The sequence below is a fragment of the Myxine glutinosa genome, chromosome 2 (assembly GCF_964187855.1).
Source record: "Myxine glutinosa chromosome 2, kmMyxGlut1.1, whole genome shotgun sequence".
NCBI lineage: Eukaryota > Metazoa > Chordata > Myxini > Myxiniformes > Myxinidae > Myxine > Myxine glutinosa.
Window position 1 is genome coordinate 121,602,887 of NC_136262.1, and position 19,634 is coordinate 121,622,520.

The 19,634-nt window shown below is 43.2% G+C and overlaps 1 protein-coding gene across 5 annotated transcripts in view; it reads left to right on the forward strand.

Annotated features, from left to right (window-relative positions):
- The window catches only part of LOC137412387 (uncharacterized), a 73,565-nt gene that overhangs the window by 36,960 nt on the left and 16,971 nt on the right, over positions 1-19,634 (forward strand). For all 5 annotated transcript variants that reach the window (XM_078771589.1, XM_078771590.1, XM_078771591.1 and 2 more), the window contains 8 exons: positions 2,054-2,138; positions 6,336-6,406; positions 10,724-10,813; positions 11,061-11,145; positions 11,358-11,944; positions 12,141-12,210; positions 12,410-12,549; positions 18,938-18,988. In XM_078771589.1, the coding sequence (XP_078627715.1) occupies positions 2,054-2,138; positions 6,336-6,406; positions 10,724-10,813; positions 11,061-11,145; positions 11,358-11,944; positions 12,141-12,210; positions 12,410-12,549; positions 18,938-18,988 (1,179 nt within the window). The remainder of the gene's footprint in view (positions 1-2,053; positions 2,139-6,335; positions 6,407-10,723; positions 10,814-11,060; positions 11,146-11,357; positions 11,945-12,140; positions 12,211-12,409; positions 12,550-18,937; positions 18,989-19,634) is intronic.

Sequence of the window (19,634 nt, forward strand, 5' to 3'; positions counted from 1 at the left end):
AGCCTCTGTTTCCCAAATTTAGAACTCACCCCCACTGTAATGAATTCTGGCACAATAATAAAATATTTACCAAAAATACGTTTTGAATCTGCAGGTCTGGAAAATCGTGTTATATACCAGGCCTGCGTCAAAGCAATCCGGCCCTCCTTCGGAACGTGGCAGTTGAGGAAGTGGCACAATTGCTTGCCTACAGAATAACCCCTTCCAACCTAACTGGAAGGTTAGTACATGATAAGGTTAGTACCATGGAAAGAAAAACAGGACCAAATCCAAAACACTCTAGGACCTTAAAAAGATATACATGACTTACACGGTCAAAAGCCTTCTCTTGGTCAAGCACAATCAAACCAAGATTGTCATTTTTTATTATCATGTACTTATTCCGAAGAAAACTGCCGACCTGTCGTGGAGGTTGGCACATTGGATATTACCCACTAATAAGCTCTTACATGTTTTTTCTCCTGAAATATCTGACCATTGTCCCTTCTGTGGTGCTCTTGAGACCTTGTCACATGCTTATGTTGAATGTGCACGCTTGATTCCTTTATTTGTTTTGCTTCATGAAATGTGCATGAAGCTTTCTTTAAACTTTACCTTGAATTCTTTTGTTTTTGGCTTTGTCTCCAACACACACCCAATAGAAGTGGTTCTATTGAACTTTCTCGTTGCCATGGCAAAGAAATCAATATATCGCACGAGAAAAATGCAAATTGAAAATCCTTTAAGATGTGCAGATAACCTTCCGGCCTGTATTAAAGGACTTGTATTTGCCCGTATTAAAATGGAATTTGGTTTCTATACATCTATGGATAACGTACTGATCTTTAAAAGCATATGGGCATTGAATAATGCGCTTTGCTCTGTGCAAAATGGTGTGTTGATCACAGATTGATCACTCCTCGAACATGATATGAATTTTTTGTGAGGAGCAAAACACTTTAGTATTTTCTTGTTTCTTTTCTTGATGTATTAATGGTCTTCATGTAAATTTCCCTTTAAAATGGTTTTGCTTGTTTTTTTACATTTGATTTGTGAAATGGTTTTATTTATACTTTTACAAAATATACTTTTTGATATTTTTGTAATAAAAGGATGTAAAAGTCTTTGTCTCTCTCTCTCTCTCTCTCTCTCTCTCTCTCTCTCTCTCTCTCTCTCTCTTTGTCTCTCTCTCTCTCTCTCTCTCTCTGTCTCTGTCTCTGTTTGTCTCAGTAAGTCTATCTTAGTCTCTCTTAGTCTCTCTTTGTCTCTCTTTGTCTCTCTCTCTCTCTCTTTGTCTCTTTCTCTCTCTCTCTCTTTGTCTCTTTGTCTCTCTCTCTCTTTGTCTCTTTGTCTCTCTCTCTCTCTCTTTGTCTCTTTGTCTCTCTCTCTCTCTTTGTCTCTCTCTCTCTCTTGGTCTCTCTCTCTCTTTGTCTCTCTCTCTTTGTCTCTCTCTCTCTCTTTGTCTCTCTCTCTCTCTTTGTCTGTCTCTCTCTTTGTCTCTCTCTCTCTCTCTCTCTCTCTCTCTCTCTCTCTCTTTGTCTCTCTCTCTCTCTCTCTTTGTCTCTCTCTCTTTGTCTCTCTCTCTTTGTCTCTCTGTCTCTCTCTCTCTTTCTCTCTCTCTCTCTGTCTCTCTCTCTTCGTCTCTCTCTCTCTCTTCGTCTCTCTCTCTCTTTGTCTCTCTGTCTCTGTCTCGCTCTCTTTGTCTCGCTCTCTTTGTCTCGCTCTCTTTGTCTCGCTCTCTTTGTCTCGCTCTCTTTGTCTCGCTCTCTTTGTCTCTCTCTCTCTCTCTGTCTCTCTCTCTTTGTCTCGCTCTCTTTGTCTCGCTCTCTTTGTCTTGCTCTCTTTGTCTCGCTCTCTTTGTCTCGCTCTCTTTGTCTCGCTCTCTTTGTCTCGCTCTCTTTGTCTCGCTCTCTTTGTCTCTCTCTCTCTCTCTCTCTCTCTCTCTCTCTCTCTCTCTCTCTCTCTCTCTCTCTCTCTCTCCCTCCTCTCTCCCTCACATATGAATATAGCCCTCCATATGCATTGTTTTGTATTGAAATAGACATAATTTTGTACCTTCCTTCCATCCCTATAGCGAGGTCCTTCCATCTTACCTTTGCTGCCTGATCCCATTCCTACTCCTCCGGATCTCTCCATCGGACTTGGAGATACCCCCAAAGGTAACTGAGCACAAGGCCCCCTCTGCGCATCCTCTACAATCAAAGAAACTGTTCAGCGTTCACCAGCTGTTCACCACCAGCCAATATGGCAAAGGCCTCAATTAATTGTATACCGCTCCTTTCTTATGCCATCTCCAGGCGCTGCATGACATCATTGCCAGGCACCAAAGGAGGCCCAGCAATGATGCACGCTGAAAGGAAGTACTCAGTTTCAGTTTTCACTCGTGTTTCTTTCTCGTTTATTTTCTTGTTACTTGCGTAAATCGAAGATTGATTGGTTGGTCTTGTGCGCTATTCTGTATGTTTGTCTGTCTGTCTGTATGTCAGTTGCCTACAGGTCACAATTCTAAACAGATCTTCACGAAACTTCACCAAGTTGTAGAGGTCGTCACAATTGAGAAGCCTATTGATTTTGAAGTCAAAGGTCATCTGGAAGTCAAATTTCTAAAATCGCCATTTTTCATCCAATTGACTTGAAAATTGAACAGCATTTGCACATTGAGTCACTAAACAGGGAAACCAACTATTTTTGAGGTCAAAAGGTCAACTCAAGGTCAAACTTCCAAAATCGTCAATTTTTATCCAATTGACTTGAAAATGTATTGCTCTTGGTGAACAATGATTGGAAAACAATTAAACAATGATGTTTGGAAAGCTCTTGGTGAACGTCATCTTGGGATATGCTCCGCAGGTTGGTCGGAGCGATGAAGAGGAGGACAAGTTCTGGTGTGCGATAGAGAAGCTGATGGAAAACATGAAAGATGAGGAAGTTGTTGTGGAAGGAGGAGACCTAAATGGACATGTGGGAAGGAGTATGGACGGTTTTGAGGGAGTTCATGGGGATTACGGATATGGTGTGAGAAATGGAGAAGGTGAAAGGATTTTGGAGTTTGCTGATGGAGCTGATTTGTTGATTTGTAATACTCAGTTCCAGAAAGAGGATAATAAGCTTGTTACATACACGTCAGGTGGGTCGACGACAACCGTTGATTACCTGATGGTGCGTAGGCGAGATAGGGGGCACCTCCGGGACACAAAGGTGATCCCGGAGGAGGAGGCTGCTTCACAGCACCACTTGGTTGTCTGCGACATAAGGGTGAAAGGTGCGAGGAGAGCTCGGCGGGTGAAGTACCAACCAAGAATGAAGGTGTGGAGGTTGAAAGAGGTGACAGTAAGGGGGGCATTAAAAGAGAGGTTGAGTAGGGTAGAGGATGATGTGGTTGAGCTTGAACGTGGTTGGATGTCAATGAAAGATAGTCTGTTGGGAGCCATTGGTGAGGTATGTGGATGGACAAAAGGACCACTGAGGCACTCGGAAACATGGTGGTGGGATGATGAAGTTGGAAAGAGGATTGACGAGAACAGGAAGAAGTTCAAGGAGTGGCAGAAGGCGAAGGGTACGGGAGCAGAAAAAGCAGAGCATGAAAGTTATAAGGCAGCTAAAGGCTGCAAAGAAAGAGGTAGCAAAGGCGCAGGAGGCATGTTGGAAAATGTTCGGAGAACGCTTGTACTTGTATTCGGAAGAGGGTCAGAGAGCGGTATTCAGGATTGCAAAGCAGATAGCGAAAGAGAGGTGTGATGTGATGGGGGGTGAGTTGCTTGAAGGATGGTGGGACAAATCGTTGTGGACCCAGATGGAATTAAAGGAAGATGGAAAAGATATATGGAAATGCTGTTGAATACAGAGAATGAATGGGATGGCAACATAGAGAGTAACCCAGTTTTAGGACTGGCAGAGAAGATAACTGAGAAGGAAGTTGAGGAACCGATAAAAGCAATGAAGAGTAGAAAAGCGGGAGGGCCGACAGGAGTTGTGGGAGATATGTTGAAGGCAGCAGGAAGTTGGCGGGTGAAGAGAATGACAGAGATCTGTAATCTGGTGGTGAAAGAAGGCCGCATTCCAGTGGATTGGGAACTGAGTACCCTCGTCCCTCTATACAAGGGGAAAGGTGACCCTTTGGAGTGTGGCTCGTACCGAGCAATAAAGTTATTGGAGCATGGAATGAAAGTATTGGAAAGGGTGTTGGAGAGGAGGATAAGGAAGAAGGTGAAGATCGATGAAATGCAGTTTCGATTTATGCCAGGAAGAGGAACGACAGACGCGCTCTTTATTGTGAGGCAGTTGCAGGAGAAGTACATGGAGAAGAGGAAGAAGATGTTTCTTGGGTTTGTTGATCTGGAGAAAGCATTCGATAGGGTTCCACGCGAAGTATTGACATGGGCATTGAGGAAGTTGGAAGTGGAGGAATGGTTGATCAGAGTCGTGATGGTAATGTACAAAAGAGCGCGCACAGCTGTAAGGACGAAGGACGGGAACAGTGGTGAGTTTGAGGTGAAGGTGGGAGTGCATCAGGGATCGGTACTAAGTCCACTACTATTTGTAGCTGTGATGGAGGTGCTGGCTCAGAACGTAAAGGAGGGTTTACCGTGGGAGTTGTATGCAGATGGTCTGGTGTTGGTTGCGGAAAGTATGGATGGACTGAAGGAAAAGATGAACAAGTGGAAGGAATGTATGGAGACAAAAGGTCTGAAGGTGAATATCGGAAAGACGAAGGTGATGGCAAGTGGTAAAGCATGTGGTGAGGTGGAAAGAACTGGGAAGTGGCCCTGTGCTGTGTGCAGTAAGGGTGTCAGAGTGAACTCCATTCAATGTACAATGTACGCTGAGTGGGTTCATCAAAAATGTAGTGGTCTGAGAGGGTCATTAACCAGTGTGGCAGCTACATTCAAATGTAAGGTGTGCACAGAGGGTGCTGCAGATGGAGGAAATGTTGAGTTGGATCTTGGAGACGTCGTGAAGCTGGAAGGTGTGAATACACTTTATCCCTCGGAGACATGTTGAATGGAGAAGGTGGATCAGACTCGGCAACGGTTGCTCGAGTGAGATGTGCATGGAAGAAGTTTCGGGAACTGAGTGGCGTGCTGATGAGGAGGGGAGTGTCGTTGAAGCTGAAGGGAAAGGTGTATGCTGCATGTGTGAGAAGTGTTATGATTTATGGGAGCGAGACATGGGTCATGAATGTAGAGCAGCAACGAAGGCTGGAAAGGGTGGAAATGCGAATGGTTCGGTGGATGTGCGGAGTATCGTTGAGAGAAAGGAAGACAAATGATGAATTGCGAAAGATGATGGGAATAGAGCCTGTGATTGATGCTGTGAAGAGGAAGAAGTTGAGATGGTTTGGTCATGTGTTGAGGAAGGATGAAACTGACTGGTTGAGAAGAGTAATGGAAATGAATGTAGAGGACGGGGAAGACCGAGAAAGACTTGGCTAAAGATGGTGGAAGAAGAAATGCGGGCAAGGGGGTTAACAAGGAGATGCAGAAAATAGGGCAAAATGGAGAAGATTGTCATGGGGACCGCAAGGCTAACCCCCGCTCCAGCAGGGAAATGGCTTTAAAATGCATGTTGTTGTTGTTGTTGATGATTAATGCCTTATTTAATTGATGTTCAAGAAGTTACAGCTTCGGATGATGCACTGGTGGTTTAGAGATGTATGCTATTAACCAATTGATTTAGAAAATATTTTACGATAATTATTTATTTATTTTAATAATGGAATTAATTAATAAATTATTGTACACCTCTCCCTCCCATTACAGTCTCTATGAGCTGCACGTTTGTATCGCCGGGCACCTAAAGCACCCCGGCAATGCCGTGCTGGAGGATATTTATTTATTTGGCATGTGGGTGGTGTACTTTGAATGTATCTGTACTTGTTATTTTTAATTTTTTTGTAAAGTGCCGGTATGATTCTCAGACCGGTGGATTTCTTTCCAAATTACACTCTGTCACAATTTTCCTTCACCTTCCAGCCAGCTTGATCTATAATAATTTCAAATGTGATGCAATTTCTATCCAGATTGGAATACATTTTGGCAGCATTCACCGGATCAGGGTTTCCTGAAACGTGCACCTTTCTTCGTTTTCTTTGAAAACCATTTTTAATATGAATTCCCTGAGGATGGTAATATGGTTTCCCAAAGTGTTTGGTATAACTAGGATGGGATCTAACCGCCGACCTCCCAGACTCAGAACGGACCCTTCAACCATTATGCCACCAAGGCTGTTCAATGTTCAAAGCTTTGATGCTCATTGGACTAATGGTAAATTCTCACCCACAGATGTTGCCTGCTGTCAAACCTTTAAATCCCCTTGATTGTCATCTCACTCTGCTACTTGTTTTTATTTCCTCCCAGCTCTTGCCTCCTGCGGTCCTCTTAGTCCAGCTGTTGTCACTACATTGTTGCAAGCAGCTCTCCAAAGTCCGGTGAGCAACTCTGCCCTTCATGTTGTTTTCTCATCTATCAAGTCCTTTTTATTTTGGCTTCTGAGAAACAGCAAAATGGAGAGGAAGGTAGGTATGTAATAGAGCAGGGGTTTCGGAGAGAGAGAGAGAGGGAGTTTGGTGTGTGATAGAGAAGGTGGGGTGGGGTTGAGCCTGGTGTGATATAGGACAGGGTGGGAGTGAACCTCGTGTGATATAGGACAGGGTGAGAGTGAACCTAGTGTGATATAGGACAGGGTGGGAGTGAACCGAGTGTGATATAGGACAGGGTGGGAGTGAACCTAGTGTGATATAGGACAGGGTGGGAGTGAGCCTAGTGTGATATAGGACAGGGTGAGAGTGAACCTAGTGTGATATAGGACAGGGTGAGAGTGAACCTAGTGTGATATAGGACAGGGTGGGAGTGAACCTCGTGTGATATAGGACAGGGTGAGAGTGAACCTCGTGTGATATAGGACAGGGTGGGAGTGAACCTCGTGTGATATAGGACAGGGTGGGAGTGAACCTCATGTGATATCGGACAGGGAGGAAGGGAGCCTGGTGCATGATCGTATTTTGTGTATTTTATTTCTTTATTTACTTACTTTACTTTTGTCGACGTGCTTGGCTTGTACATCGACAATGTCATGGGGAGCAGAACCACTTGGGCCCAATTTCTCTTCCAGGGCACAAATATAGAATCAAATCAGGATCTCTACTTTCTTATAATGAAACTGCAATACTTTTCAACTGTTTCCTCGTGTGAAACTGTTTTCCTGCTTCGATTAATTGACTGTTCCATGTTGCGCCCAACAATGATGCATTTGTTTTGTAAACTGATTAATATGACAAAATAATCCATTGATTTTACTTCCTACGAAAGGAGAAAGCCTGCTAAGTTGATTAGTTAAGGTAAATTATTGAGGATAAATGGTACAGATATGTTGTAAATGGTGGAAGACGGCCTGTTGTCATGAAAGCAAAATTCTGTAGGAAATACAAGGGAACGTAGCACTACACTTGGTCTTGTTAGAAAAATGTAGAGAATTTCCATTCCTGCCTGAGAGGAGCATTTTGTTTTTGTTTCACAACTCGCAGTTGAAGCACTGATTCTGGTTTTTAAATTGCAGCCCATTTTGAGGTGAGGTCGGTATTGTCAAGTGCCTATGGGAGTGCACTTTGGCAGAAACGTGAAATGATGGGTCGGCTCTGATGGCCCAATCATACATTATTGAATCTATTAACGGCTGCACACTTTTACAGTCAGGAATTTGTACCCACGTTTAACACAAAAACAAGAGTTTCTAAACAAGTGATGCAACAAAATGTGACTTACAAGAAAGTTAACAAAAAGGATCAGAAATGTAAAGAACCCTAAATGAAAAGTCCCAAAAACAATGGCCAATCAAAATTGCTTCTTCTTATTTTCTTATAGACCATCATTAGGCTGGAAGCCAAAGCTCTTCAAAAGCACCGAATCAACTTATTGGAGCAAACCTCTTCTATACAGACAGAATTTGAGCAATCCCGCACCACACCAGGGAGGAGGTGATGTCCACACGGGAGATCCTGATGACCTTGCAGCAACAAGGCTGGCCGATCGGTCCCCAAAGGGCAACTTCGACCTACGATAATCCACAGCATGGACCTCCAGATCCCGACACCAGCCACCCCGCTCCTTCGACTCTCGACGCCATGTTGGCGGCGGCGACTTTATCACCACATTACAGTCGGACTTGATCCTCACAAAAAACCAACTCGTCGAACGCAGATTTTTATGCTCGAAACCCGAAGCAGCATCTTTAATTAATCCAATGGTGAACCGCCACAATATTATGGTTGCCTGAGCTACAATGTCCTCCTCCCAGAATGTTCCACAGTGTTCTTGAAGGTTTTTGGGTGGATGAGGGGTAAGAAAAATCAAAGGTATATTAAGGCAGGTTGAAAATGGAAGCATAAAACACACACACATCAGATATGATTAGCTGCCATGCCCCAACTTGTTGCAACTTCACCCTTTTATGTCGCCATTAATACACTTACTCAGCCCTTCCAAACAACACGATTAAACATTACCCTTATACGTGCCTTATACGTGTTGGTCATTGCAGCATGAATGCGAGTTGAAGCAACACGCATGACAACGTTTTTGTCCCCCGTCGCACCGCGGAGCGAAAGAGGGACTATGGTTTTCCCCTCCGTCCGTCCGTTCGTCCGGGCGTGCGTGCGTGCGTAAGCGAAGGACCAAATTCTAATTTGGTGTGTGGGTGCAACCCACGTCAAAATCCAAAATGGCCACCACCATGTATGTCTGATGCCATGTATGTCTGAACCTTGTGAGCGGAATATCTTGAAAAATAAGCAAAGTACCAACTTCTAATCTGGTGTGTGGGGGTATCTAGGCACAAGGAAGAACGCTATTTAAAATTGGGTCGCCACGTCAAAATCCAAGATGGCCGCCACCATATATATGTCTGAACCTTGTGAGCGAAATATCTTGAAAAATAAAGGAACTATTAACTTCTAATCTGGTGTGTGGGTGTATCTAGGCAAGAGGAAGAACGCTATTGAAAATTGGGTCACCACGTCAAAATCCAAGATGGCCGCCGCCATGTATGTCTGAAGCTTGTGAGCGGAATATCTTGAAAAATAAGCGAAGTACCAACTTCTAATCTGGTGTGTGGGTGTATCTACACATAAAGAAGGACGCTATTGAAAATTGGGTCACCACGTCAAAATACAAGATTGCCGCCTTGCATCTTCCACTTTGTCAACTCGCATCACTTCACCGACCGGGGACCTAGGCGTAACGCTTGTCATGGAAATGATAAATGCTTATTTCAATCGATCCTGAAACTGTGTTTTAGCTGTGATTTGTGATGATGTTTATATTTATTTTTAATTCCTCCTGAAAAACAGACTCGTTGGGAAAGTGTATCCTTGAATACCGCTTTGGCTCGGTTAAACGGGTGCGGTGTTTATGTCGAGTGTATAACCGTCATGTAACACTTCTCTCCGAGTGAGTCCAATGTACCGACTAGTTTCTTCCACTGCAATATTTATTTGAAATTGCTGTGACATTGTTCTTTCAAATTGCCTGTCCAGGCTTAATATATGTCCAAATGAATTTTATGGTAATATGTTGATTCATTTGCATCCTACACTACAGTTTCCTGAATCCAAACTACATTTAGGTGAGGAGCATTGATTCAACTACAGCAGAGTTTTTATCTACTGCGAAGGAAGAATTGATACCTTTTTAACATTTTAAAATCGTCAATTGCTCCAATGGTGAGCCATCGCCAATCCAGCAAGTCGTACCACCTTCACCTTATCTTCTGGATGCACAAAGAGGCCTGTCCACCTATTTCTGTCCATTTGACCCTGGCATTCTTGGTTTAGGAGTGATGGAGCTCACTTGTTTCCTAACCTGGGATGTCGCAGCATATTAAGACATGGGTGTTCCGATCATCGAGCAAAAGTACAAGTATAATAGGTTGAGAACTCTTGATCAGATGCATCTTGTTTTTATCTTTGTCGTGGAGAAAGGTGGAGTAGGAGTGAAGGCCTGGCATTCATCAGGATCGGTGGGCAGCCCCTCCTGGAGTGCGCCTCTACCTGACAAGGCTGGAGCTCTGTTGAACCTATGCCAGTGTCTCGGTCTGGCGTGTCTCGGTCACCAGGCAGCATTGGCATCAAGTTGGTCCCTATGTTTGTCCTAGCTGCTCCTTCAATCCCAAACTGGGCTCACCCACAACAGTGCCATCCTGGTTCCTGTGTCGAAGTCCAAGTCTCTCCAACAAAATTATATCTGCAGGCTGGTTGGGGATTATGTCCCCTCTTCAGGAAGTGCAAGTCAGGATTCAGTCAGGGCTTACTTTTATCGTTCGCTGATGTTTCCAACTTTTGTAGGTCAACGGGTTTCTTTTGTTTTGTTTTTTCCTCAAAACGTTGTGATTGTTGGTGTGGCTAGTACTGTTGTTGAGGTGTGGTGATAGCAGCTGTTTTTCAGATCAGTCCTCTTTTTTAAAGCCTGTTGCTTTTCCATTTTGATGTTGTGATTAATTTATTTGCTGCATATGCAGAATTTTTTGTTTTCACTACTTTATCCAACACTCCTTACTGGCACACCTCGTTCATCAACTGTGTGCATGACCAAACTGATGGAATGGTCACCAATAATGAGGCTCGCCCGGTCTGGGCTCCCGTGGCCCGTACATGTGAGGCCGTTGTTGAGAAGTGGAATGTATCGATGGTGGGATCCAGGACACGTTAATTGTACTCATTGAATCCGTCTTCCCTCCATACCCTTCCTTCCAGCATCTCCTGGCCAATCCTGTATGGCTGCAGTCTGTTCTGAAGTCTGGTCAACCAGTGACTTCGCCTTCCCTGCCAGGACAACCAAATGATGTCGGTGATATACGAGTTAAATATGACGTGAACCATAAGAATGTTTGCCAATTTGAGATGAGTGTTTTGGCCACAAGAGTTGGCCTTGGTTGCTTTAAGTGGGGAAGCTATTGTAAACATATTAATCACAGCCTTATACCATCCATTGACTTGTATACCATGGTTGTTGGTGGAATCTGGATTAGTACGTCTCACCTGTCCTCTGTTTATTTTTATTTTTTCCACCTACCTGGTAAATCGACTCCAGAAGCCAGGACTTCTTGGAGAACCTCCACAGCATCTACAGCAATCGCACCACCCATTGCTACCAGTGGACATGTTGAGAGAGACGGGTACATTGTTTAGCATCACAGGCAACACAATGCCGCCCACACTTTATGGTTTTCTTGCAGCAAATAGTGTCTGTGAAGCCACTTGAAAACACTCCACAATGTTTAGTGTGACTGTCAGTCAGTCTTTACTACATTCAGTTGTTTGTTTTTTTAACATCGAGATCATACGCACAAACATTTTGTTACCTGTTTCCTCCCTGCCCTACACTTAGCCCTCACCGACAGAATTGGATGGAGGGACATGGAGGAAGAGGATGATAGGGGGAGATGGAGGCGTGCAGGATTGTTGGGGGAGATTGAAGGAAGATGGGGGTCAGATGTAGATGCGAGGTGGGGAAGAGATATTGATGGAAGATGGGGGACAGATGGAGAAACTGTGTTGGGAAGAGAAGTGGGCAGAATGTGGGGAGAAGAGAGGGAAGGCAAGTGGCACAGTGGTAGTCAGAGGTGGGGAAGATGTGCAGAAGAAAGCTTAGGTAGAGGGGAAAGAGAAAGGTGGGATGCAGGTGGAGTGAGTATAGGGAGAGAAGTAGGAGATGCGTCTTGGCGTAGATGGAACCAGGAAAGTTGGGTGAGAGATGGGGAAAGATGGATTCGAGCATCAGAAGACAGTTTGGACAGAGAGGGGAGATGGTTGAGGAGAGATGAGGGTTTAACTGCAAGTGGGATGAAAGCAGACAGCTGGAGAAGAGTGCCGATCAATGAGAGCTGGGAGAAAGGAGGAAATGGGATTTGGGATCGTGGAGTTTCTGAGGCCTGCAGAAGCGTAGGCAGGTCAACTTGGCCTGCAAATATGAGGGTAAGATCGTTTCTCTGGATCTAATTCTCCCATGCTTTATTTCCTGTTGTCTTTCCAAATTCCTGTTACATGTTCCCCTATCAATCTTTTTCTCATTGTTGTCTTCACACACTTCTGCACTGTTTTCTTTCCTCTTGCAGTCTTGCACTTATTTTGTCTTTCTTATTCTCCTGTTTTGTCATCATCTTCCCTTCAGCAACAAGAACATTTTGACGACCCTCTCCAACAATTGCGCAGTGTATTTCCAGATCTTCCTCATCTGCCAGGCAAGCACATTTGTGTCTCTACTCTGTTTTCTCCATATTTTAAAGTTTATACTTTTGGAGATGAGTTTCCCATGGAAACACAGGGAATAAGAAGCTCAAAGAGCAGAATAATTTTTTTTAAAGAGGGTTTTGATGTTGGTGTTGTAACATTATTGTTACATAAAGATTGTTACATAAAGACATTATTGTTACCCTTCAGTTGGTACAGACATTGAATGCCTTCCTCAAGAGGCTAAGCCAGGACTATTAGGAGCTCCTCCAGGCCCTCCTTTTTTACCTCCTGTTCAAGATGAATGGAGAAGTGGTGTGGAGTGGGGGAACAATGACTGGTCTAACAAGGTGTGTTGCCTTTGCCCTCTTTTTTTTCTTCCTTAGCTTTACCTGTGTTGTTTTTAACGATTTTCCACTTTTCTACCCAAATTTAATTTCTTCATTTGAATGTCGTGTAGTTACCCCGTTAAGTCAAATGCTTCATGTTTGAGGCCATTGTGCATACACATCTTGAAGCTGAGAATGCACAGTGAGCCATGATGCTCGGGGCTCTTAACCCTATCTGGGCTATTTTGATCAGTAAAACATTGCTTCAAAAAGGGGATCAAAAAACGACAACAACCACGGTCCCCGAAAAAGGCCAACCCCCGCTTTGCGGGGGAAAATGGCCTCTAAAGGTGGTTTTTTATTACATCAGCAACACATGAGCTGTGAATGGTAAATCAGTGGTGTTTTGGAAGTTAACGCAAACTTTGGTAGATTGGGGGGAGGGGAATTTCTCCCCTCCCCCAGCCCAGATAGGGTTAAAGCACCTTTATAATGCACATTAGCATCCAAACCAAACAGGTAATTGAGATCAAGCTAGACATCGCGCTTCCGTTTGTACCTTTCGGTGTCAATGGACGTACTAAATCTGATGTACTAAAATGGATAACTTGAATGAGCCTCCATACAAGGTTTCCATTTTAATTTAACAACTCGAGCAAGACAACAATGGTACTGACAAAAATAAACATATTCTTTATGTCCTAGACAATGACACTGGTGCTTCAACTACTGAATAAATAATTGTAAAAGTGATTTGTAAGAAGTTTCCATCCAATTGAAAACTTGACTATTCTTGACTAAGACAAATTCCAGCTCACAGATCTAAGTCTAAGTTGGGCAGCTAAGTCACAGCACTGTTGCCTTAAATCCTTCATCAAATTTCCGTTGGTGACACTCATTCATAATGTGATGAATACTCTGATCTGGGTGACGACTGACCATTGTCACATGTTGGGATATGTTTAAAATTCCATTTGTGGAGGTGGTGTCATGTCCTTGCATGGAGAATGTGGAACCTGTTGAGGCCAGACCACTGTTTCTGGGAGATCGTAACCTGGAGGCTCTTGTGTCGGACCACTCACTTGTTCTTTGTGAGCAATGTTGTTCTCTCCACAGAGATTGTGCCACTTGTCCTTTGTGTTCAACACCACATCGCTCAAAACATTTTGCAGAGCCACAGAAAGGTTTGTGTGACTTGAGTCGTATATTTGGTACATTCTGCAGGTCTTCATGGATTGGAAGCTCTGGGTTGGCTTTGAAGGAGTCAGACTCTCTCGCCATTCTTGCCTTCTGGTGCACATCAGGGGGTGGGGATGTTAGACAGGACTGGGAGCCACAACATGGGTGTTGATTACCACCCAATAACTAATACACCCAAATCGCTGAGCTGTCAGTAACTATGGTCAGGTAATAAAAATGGTAATAAAATAATAAGGTAAGAGTAAAATAATATTAAAATTATTTTAGTAATTTAGTAAAATCAGGTAATAAGAAATGCGTTATTTACTTTCTTTTCTTTATCGGAGTCGAGTATGCCAGATTGCTTTATATTCTGATTCACCTTGAGGATATGTTGAACTTGGAACCAAAAGTAGTACTCAAATCACATTTTCAATTCATGTTTGAATTTAGAAATGAATTATTTATTTATTTATTTATTTATTTATGTTGAAGGCTCCAGTCATGGACTATATAATCCTCATTGAGGCCAGGCCTAAATAAAAGAGCTGCATTGATGGAAAAGTGAGGAAAGAGAGAATACTCTGAGTTTTTGAGGAAGTAAAAAAAAATCTGCTTTTTGAAAAGGGAAAAGTCCAGTGTTTGGAAAGATATGGGAAGGTAAAGAGTTCCAGAGTTTGGCAGTGGAAGGGAAGAAACAAACATCTTAACGTCCCACCCTCGAGCTGCCAATGGCCACACTATAATAATGAGAATTAGAGGAGAAAAGAGAACCAAAAAGAGTTGCTTTATCAGTCGGAGAAACAGCTATAGTATCGTCGGAACGGAAAAGCGAAGGAAAGGTAGAGCGACAGAAGTTGTTGGTGATAGTTTTCGTTAAGGACCAGAAATATCTATTAGTGTAAGAAGATGAGAGTTTGTCACATTTATTTTGGATGAAGGAATGCCCTTGCCTCACGAATAACATGTTTGCAATGATTTCTAGCAGATATGAAAGCTGAATGTGAGTCGGGAGGAAGAAGAGTTTTTCCATGTCCGATATGCCGCATCTCGTGCACGAATGCCTGCAGAGCAGGAATTATTGAACCAAGAGTTGGTAGGAGAGGTGAACTTGAAAGAGAAGGGGATATAAGCCTCCATTCCTGCAACAATAACCTCAGCTACACGTTCGGCAGAGATCGAGGGATCGCCCGAGGAGAGGCAGGAGTATTTCCAGGGAAAGTCAGAAAAGATGTTTCGTAAACCAGTCCAGTCAGCACTATTGAAGTGCCAATACTGATGTTTAGTCGGAGCAGTCGTAGAAGGAGTGGTGGTAAGTAAAGTGATGTTCACAAGTTTGTGGTCAGAAGATCAAATTGGAGGTGAAATGTAAAATGTAAAATGTCCCCTCGCCATTTGATGTATTGAAATTAAACTACGAGTTGTATACATTTATAAGGCACTTGTATTATTGTGCTATATCCATTTTATAACCTTGTCTGACTATAATGTGTTTGTAAAGCCAACCGTTTCCTCGTAGCTTACCCAGGTGTTGGGGTTTGTTTCAAACCAGACACCAAGGTGCCACGAGTGTCCTTTAGTGCCTTTTTCAGGCATATAGTCTCGATTTATTTCAGGTAAGTTCAAGTGAATTTAAATACAAGTGCTGTACCTGTAAATACTGTAATACAAAACATGGAAGAATGCGGGGCGTATATTATATATACAGACTTGGCATTTAATATGGAATATTTTTTTTTTCTTGACTTGGGTTTACTTTCTTAACTCAGTATATCAATCTGGTGAGTTTCTTTTACACTTTGGTGATTTATTTGTCAAAAGAACCATGTCACTGATTGTCTGTCGCAGCAAGAAGTCAACAACAGGATTATATCACAGGTGGCATGGCAAAATGTACGGACAGGTGCATTTGATGATTGGCTTCACAGTCGGGTATACAAGGGTTGTTGCGTTCTGTATTTGTGGAAAACAACTGCTGCACGTCTCCAAAGGTTATTGCCGCTTCCTCTGGAGATGGTCCGTCAACTCGACAATGCTGTTTGTCATGGAGTGGTGGCTTTACGAAATTACGGCATGAAAGAGCGTGCTGTTGCTCGGCAGTATGGCATCACTCAAGGTCAGGTGTCAAAGATCCTGAAACGAAATGCTCAGAGGGGTGTCCCTACTCAAATACCAAGGCTAGGACGTCCCCGCAGAACCACAAGGAGGGATGATCGCCAGCTGCACCGGTTAGTCCGCAATGGCCGTACCAAGTCAGCTAATCGGCTTAGGGCTGAGTGGCAGCAACTGACAAATGTGCCTGTATCCAGAAGGCTAGTCAACCAACGACTGGGTCAAGCAGGCTATCGTGCCAGGCGTCCCCTGAGAAAGCCACGCCTGACCAGACAACACCACCAGCGCCGATTGCAGTGGGCCAGAGAGCACCGTCAAAGGCAGCCAGGACACTGGAATCACGTGATCTTCAGTGACGAGTCTAGATTTCTGGTCTATCGTCAAGATGGCCGCGTCCGAGTGCGCAGACAAGTGCATGAAGCCTACAACAAAGATTGTATAGTGCCAAGAGTCCAAGCTGGAGGTGGTGGGGTGACCATTTGGGCTGCTTTTCATGCAGGGGGCAAAACTGACCTGGTTGTTCTGAATGGAAACCTGAACCAGTTCAAGTACAGGGCCATTCTGGAAGAAACATTGCTTCCATTTGCTCGTGCAGCCTTTCGAAGAAACTTTGTCTTCCAAGATGACAATGCACGGCCTAATCGTGCTCGCATGATCCAACACTTTCTTGCTGACCGTGGTGTGGAGCATATGGAGTGGCCTGCCATGTCCCCGGATATGAATCCGATAGAGAACTTGTGGGCAGAATTAACGCGTCAAATCGACCACTTGGACCAGCAGCCGACCTCTGTGCGTGAATTGCAGCAGGCTATTGTCACTGCATGGCAAGCGATTCCTGTCCAAACCTTGGCAAATCTCGTGAACAGCATGCCTCAACGTGTACGTGCGCTCCTGAATGCTCGTGGGGGTTACACGAAGTACTGAACTGTAATTTTACTGTCCGTAATCCCAGTCATAATTTAACTTTTGTTTTTGTTGAAAAAAAATTTGGCTAATGTGCAAAATAAAGAGATACTTCTGGAAAACGTACAGAAGTTTAACACAGTACTGTCCATGAATTGAGTTCGATATCAGTTTACATCACTTTCAAGGATCAATTTATTTGTTTCGAAATGTCAAATGTGGTTTTTGTTTCTTTTAAAGGTCACATTAACAAAATCTAGAATAATTTCAACATAATTCCAATGAACTTTTGGTTCTAAGACATCTTGAAAAGTAAGTTCACCCCCACAAAAAAAATATTCCATATTAAATGCCAAGTCTGTATATTCATGCCATTGTTTCTCTTCTCAGAACTCATGGTTGTTTTGTGATTTTATTTGTACTTGCAGTACCTTCAAAAAGTATTCATACCCCTTCACTTGTTCACATCACATTTTGTTGTTACAGCCCAAATTAAAAATGGATTAAATTGAGATTTTGTTTTTTATCAATGATCTACACATAATACCCCATAATGTAAAAGTGGATTTTGTTTTTTTAGATTTTTTTTTACAAAATAATGAAAAATAAAATACAGAAATTTTCTAATTTACATAAGTATTCAACCCTCTGAGTGGATACTTTGTGGAATCACCTTTGGCTGCGATTACAGCTTCGCATCTTCTTGGGTTTGTATCAGCTTTGTACATTTGGATTTGGGGAGTTTCTCCCATTCTTCTTCGCAGATTTGCTCATGTTCTGTGTCAAGTTGGATGGGGAGTGTTGGTGAACAGCAATCTGCAAGTCTTTCCACAGATTCTCAGTGGGATACAATTCTGGACTCGATGAGGGCAATATAGTCCATGCCTGGACTGGAGCCTTCCACATTTAAAAAAAAAAAAAAATTGAAATTGTTTCAACATGCTTTCTCTGTTGCAGATCACACCAAACCACTTATTGCCACATATACTTATTTGATGTCAAAATTTCTGTCAGACATTGTAGTCCTCTCAAGCCTAAAGACCTTGCTAGTAATAGAGGGACACCTCAACAGAGCAGAGGAGGCAGTAATACACAGGTGGTGCTGAGCTGAGCAAACTTGGATAGCCAGTTAACTTGGTGATGGTTATCTTTCCAGAATGCAAAAGGATCTGTGTTGTAGGGTCTTTCAGGTGGGTTTTCATTTCTTGAGCATGAGGACTGGGGGCATAAACTTAGTCCTCTTCTTCAAAGAAGGTGAATATGTATCTTTTCTTGCATTTGGTGGGAAGAAGACTCATCCACCTGAACATGGTCTTGTGAACATTATCATGAAGGTGCTGTCCTGGGTGAGGATATCATCCTTTAATGATTATTGGTCACCTTCACAAGACCTAAGCTTCAGGTATGGACCCAGAATAGCTGCTCTTTGGTAAATGATCCTGTCCTCGTACTTTTGAGAGTTTTTCAATGGAATTTGAGGACAATCGCAAGTTTGTTATTGCATTCTGATCAAGTGACGCGTCTTGTGATGCGACAGATAGAGGGGATGACCAAACTGGCTGGGAGACCTTGGTTTCCCTGGATCCTATCTTTAACTTCCTCAACGAGGGTCATTATGCTGATGCCATTTTCTTTGGCAATGAGGGTAGTTTTATTTAGGGAGTCGAGTTTTTTCCTTGTCAATACTCAGTCCACTTCTCACCATCTTGATTTGACTATTCCAATATGTAGCATTGTTGGAGAAGGCCTCTCTCTACTCTATTAACTCTGCATTTACTTGGTGCATTACTAATGGATGTGTCTTTGATTGTACTTGTTAACCAGTAACTTTGCTAAATGTAGTTGGAAACTTATCAACTCCTTTTGTCAAAAGTAAATACTTTGTGAACAGATTCAAATGCAAGTGCTGTGTACATTTCTTGATCACATTTGTTTGTACTCATGCGTGTCTTTAACTGCGAATGCATTTGCAGTTGAACACAACTCTGGTTGCTTTTCGGTAAAAGTATAAAATACATTCACATGGTAGTTTGTACGTTTGACCACACAATGTCTACCCCTCCTTACCCTCTCTTCACAGTCCCCTTTACTGTATTCCTTGCCCAACACGGTTGCCCATTATTCCCAACCTCTTCAATTATTTTCATGTACACAGGTTTCTTTCTTAACTGACGACCTCCTTCTCTCTTCCCCCACTTTCATTTTTATCTTCCAGGCTACTGGGAGCACATACCTTGATGGCCACAACTCCATCCGCACTTCCAGGGTGGGATTCTAAGTTACTAGCACTATATTACATTGCTGTGTTGTCACACTTGCTAAGGCTTTTGCAATTTACCATATGTAACTTACGGGATCTCTATTTATCATAAACTGTGGGGGTGGCGAGGGGCAGGTGTTGATAGGATGAACATATATATGAATCAATCGACATATGTGGGAAAAATTACACACCCAGAACAGGAATCGAACCCAGATCCTCTGGTGAACCGTTCCAGTGCTCTGCCATCTGAGCTATCTAGGCGACCCTGACCAAGCATGTAATTTTCCCACACGTAGAATTGCCACTCTCCTTCCTTCGCTGCTTCCGGGGCATTCGCTGCCAACCATAGGAGCATTAACAGAGATGATTTGCACCAACAGACCTACAGATGGCAGAGCACTGGTTTGGTTTTCCAGAGGACCTGGGTTCGATTCCTGGTCTGGGCATGTAATTTTCCCACATGTGTATTGGTTATTTACATTTGATATCTTTATACTGTTCATTTATATAATTATATATACTAGGGCATGCCCGTACTATATATATATGTAAAATTATATCCCCCCCCCCCCTCTATTTACATGAAATGGTTTGGTCCATTCGCAAAGCCAAAGCGAACGGCTTGCGAGTACGGTGACAATCCCCCCCC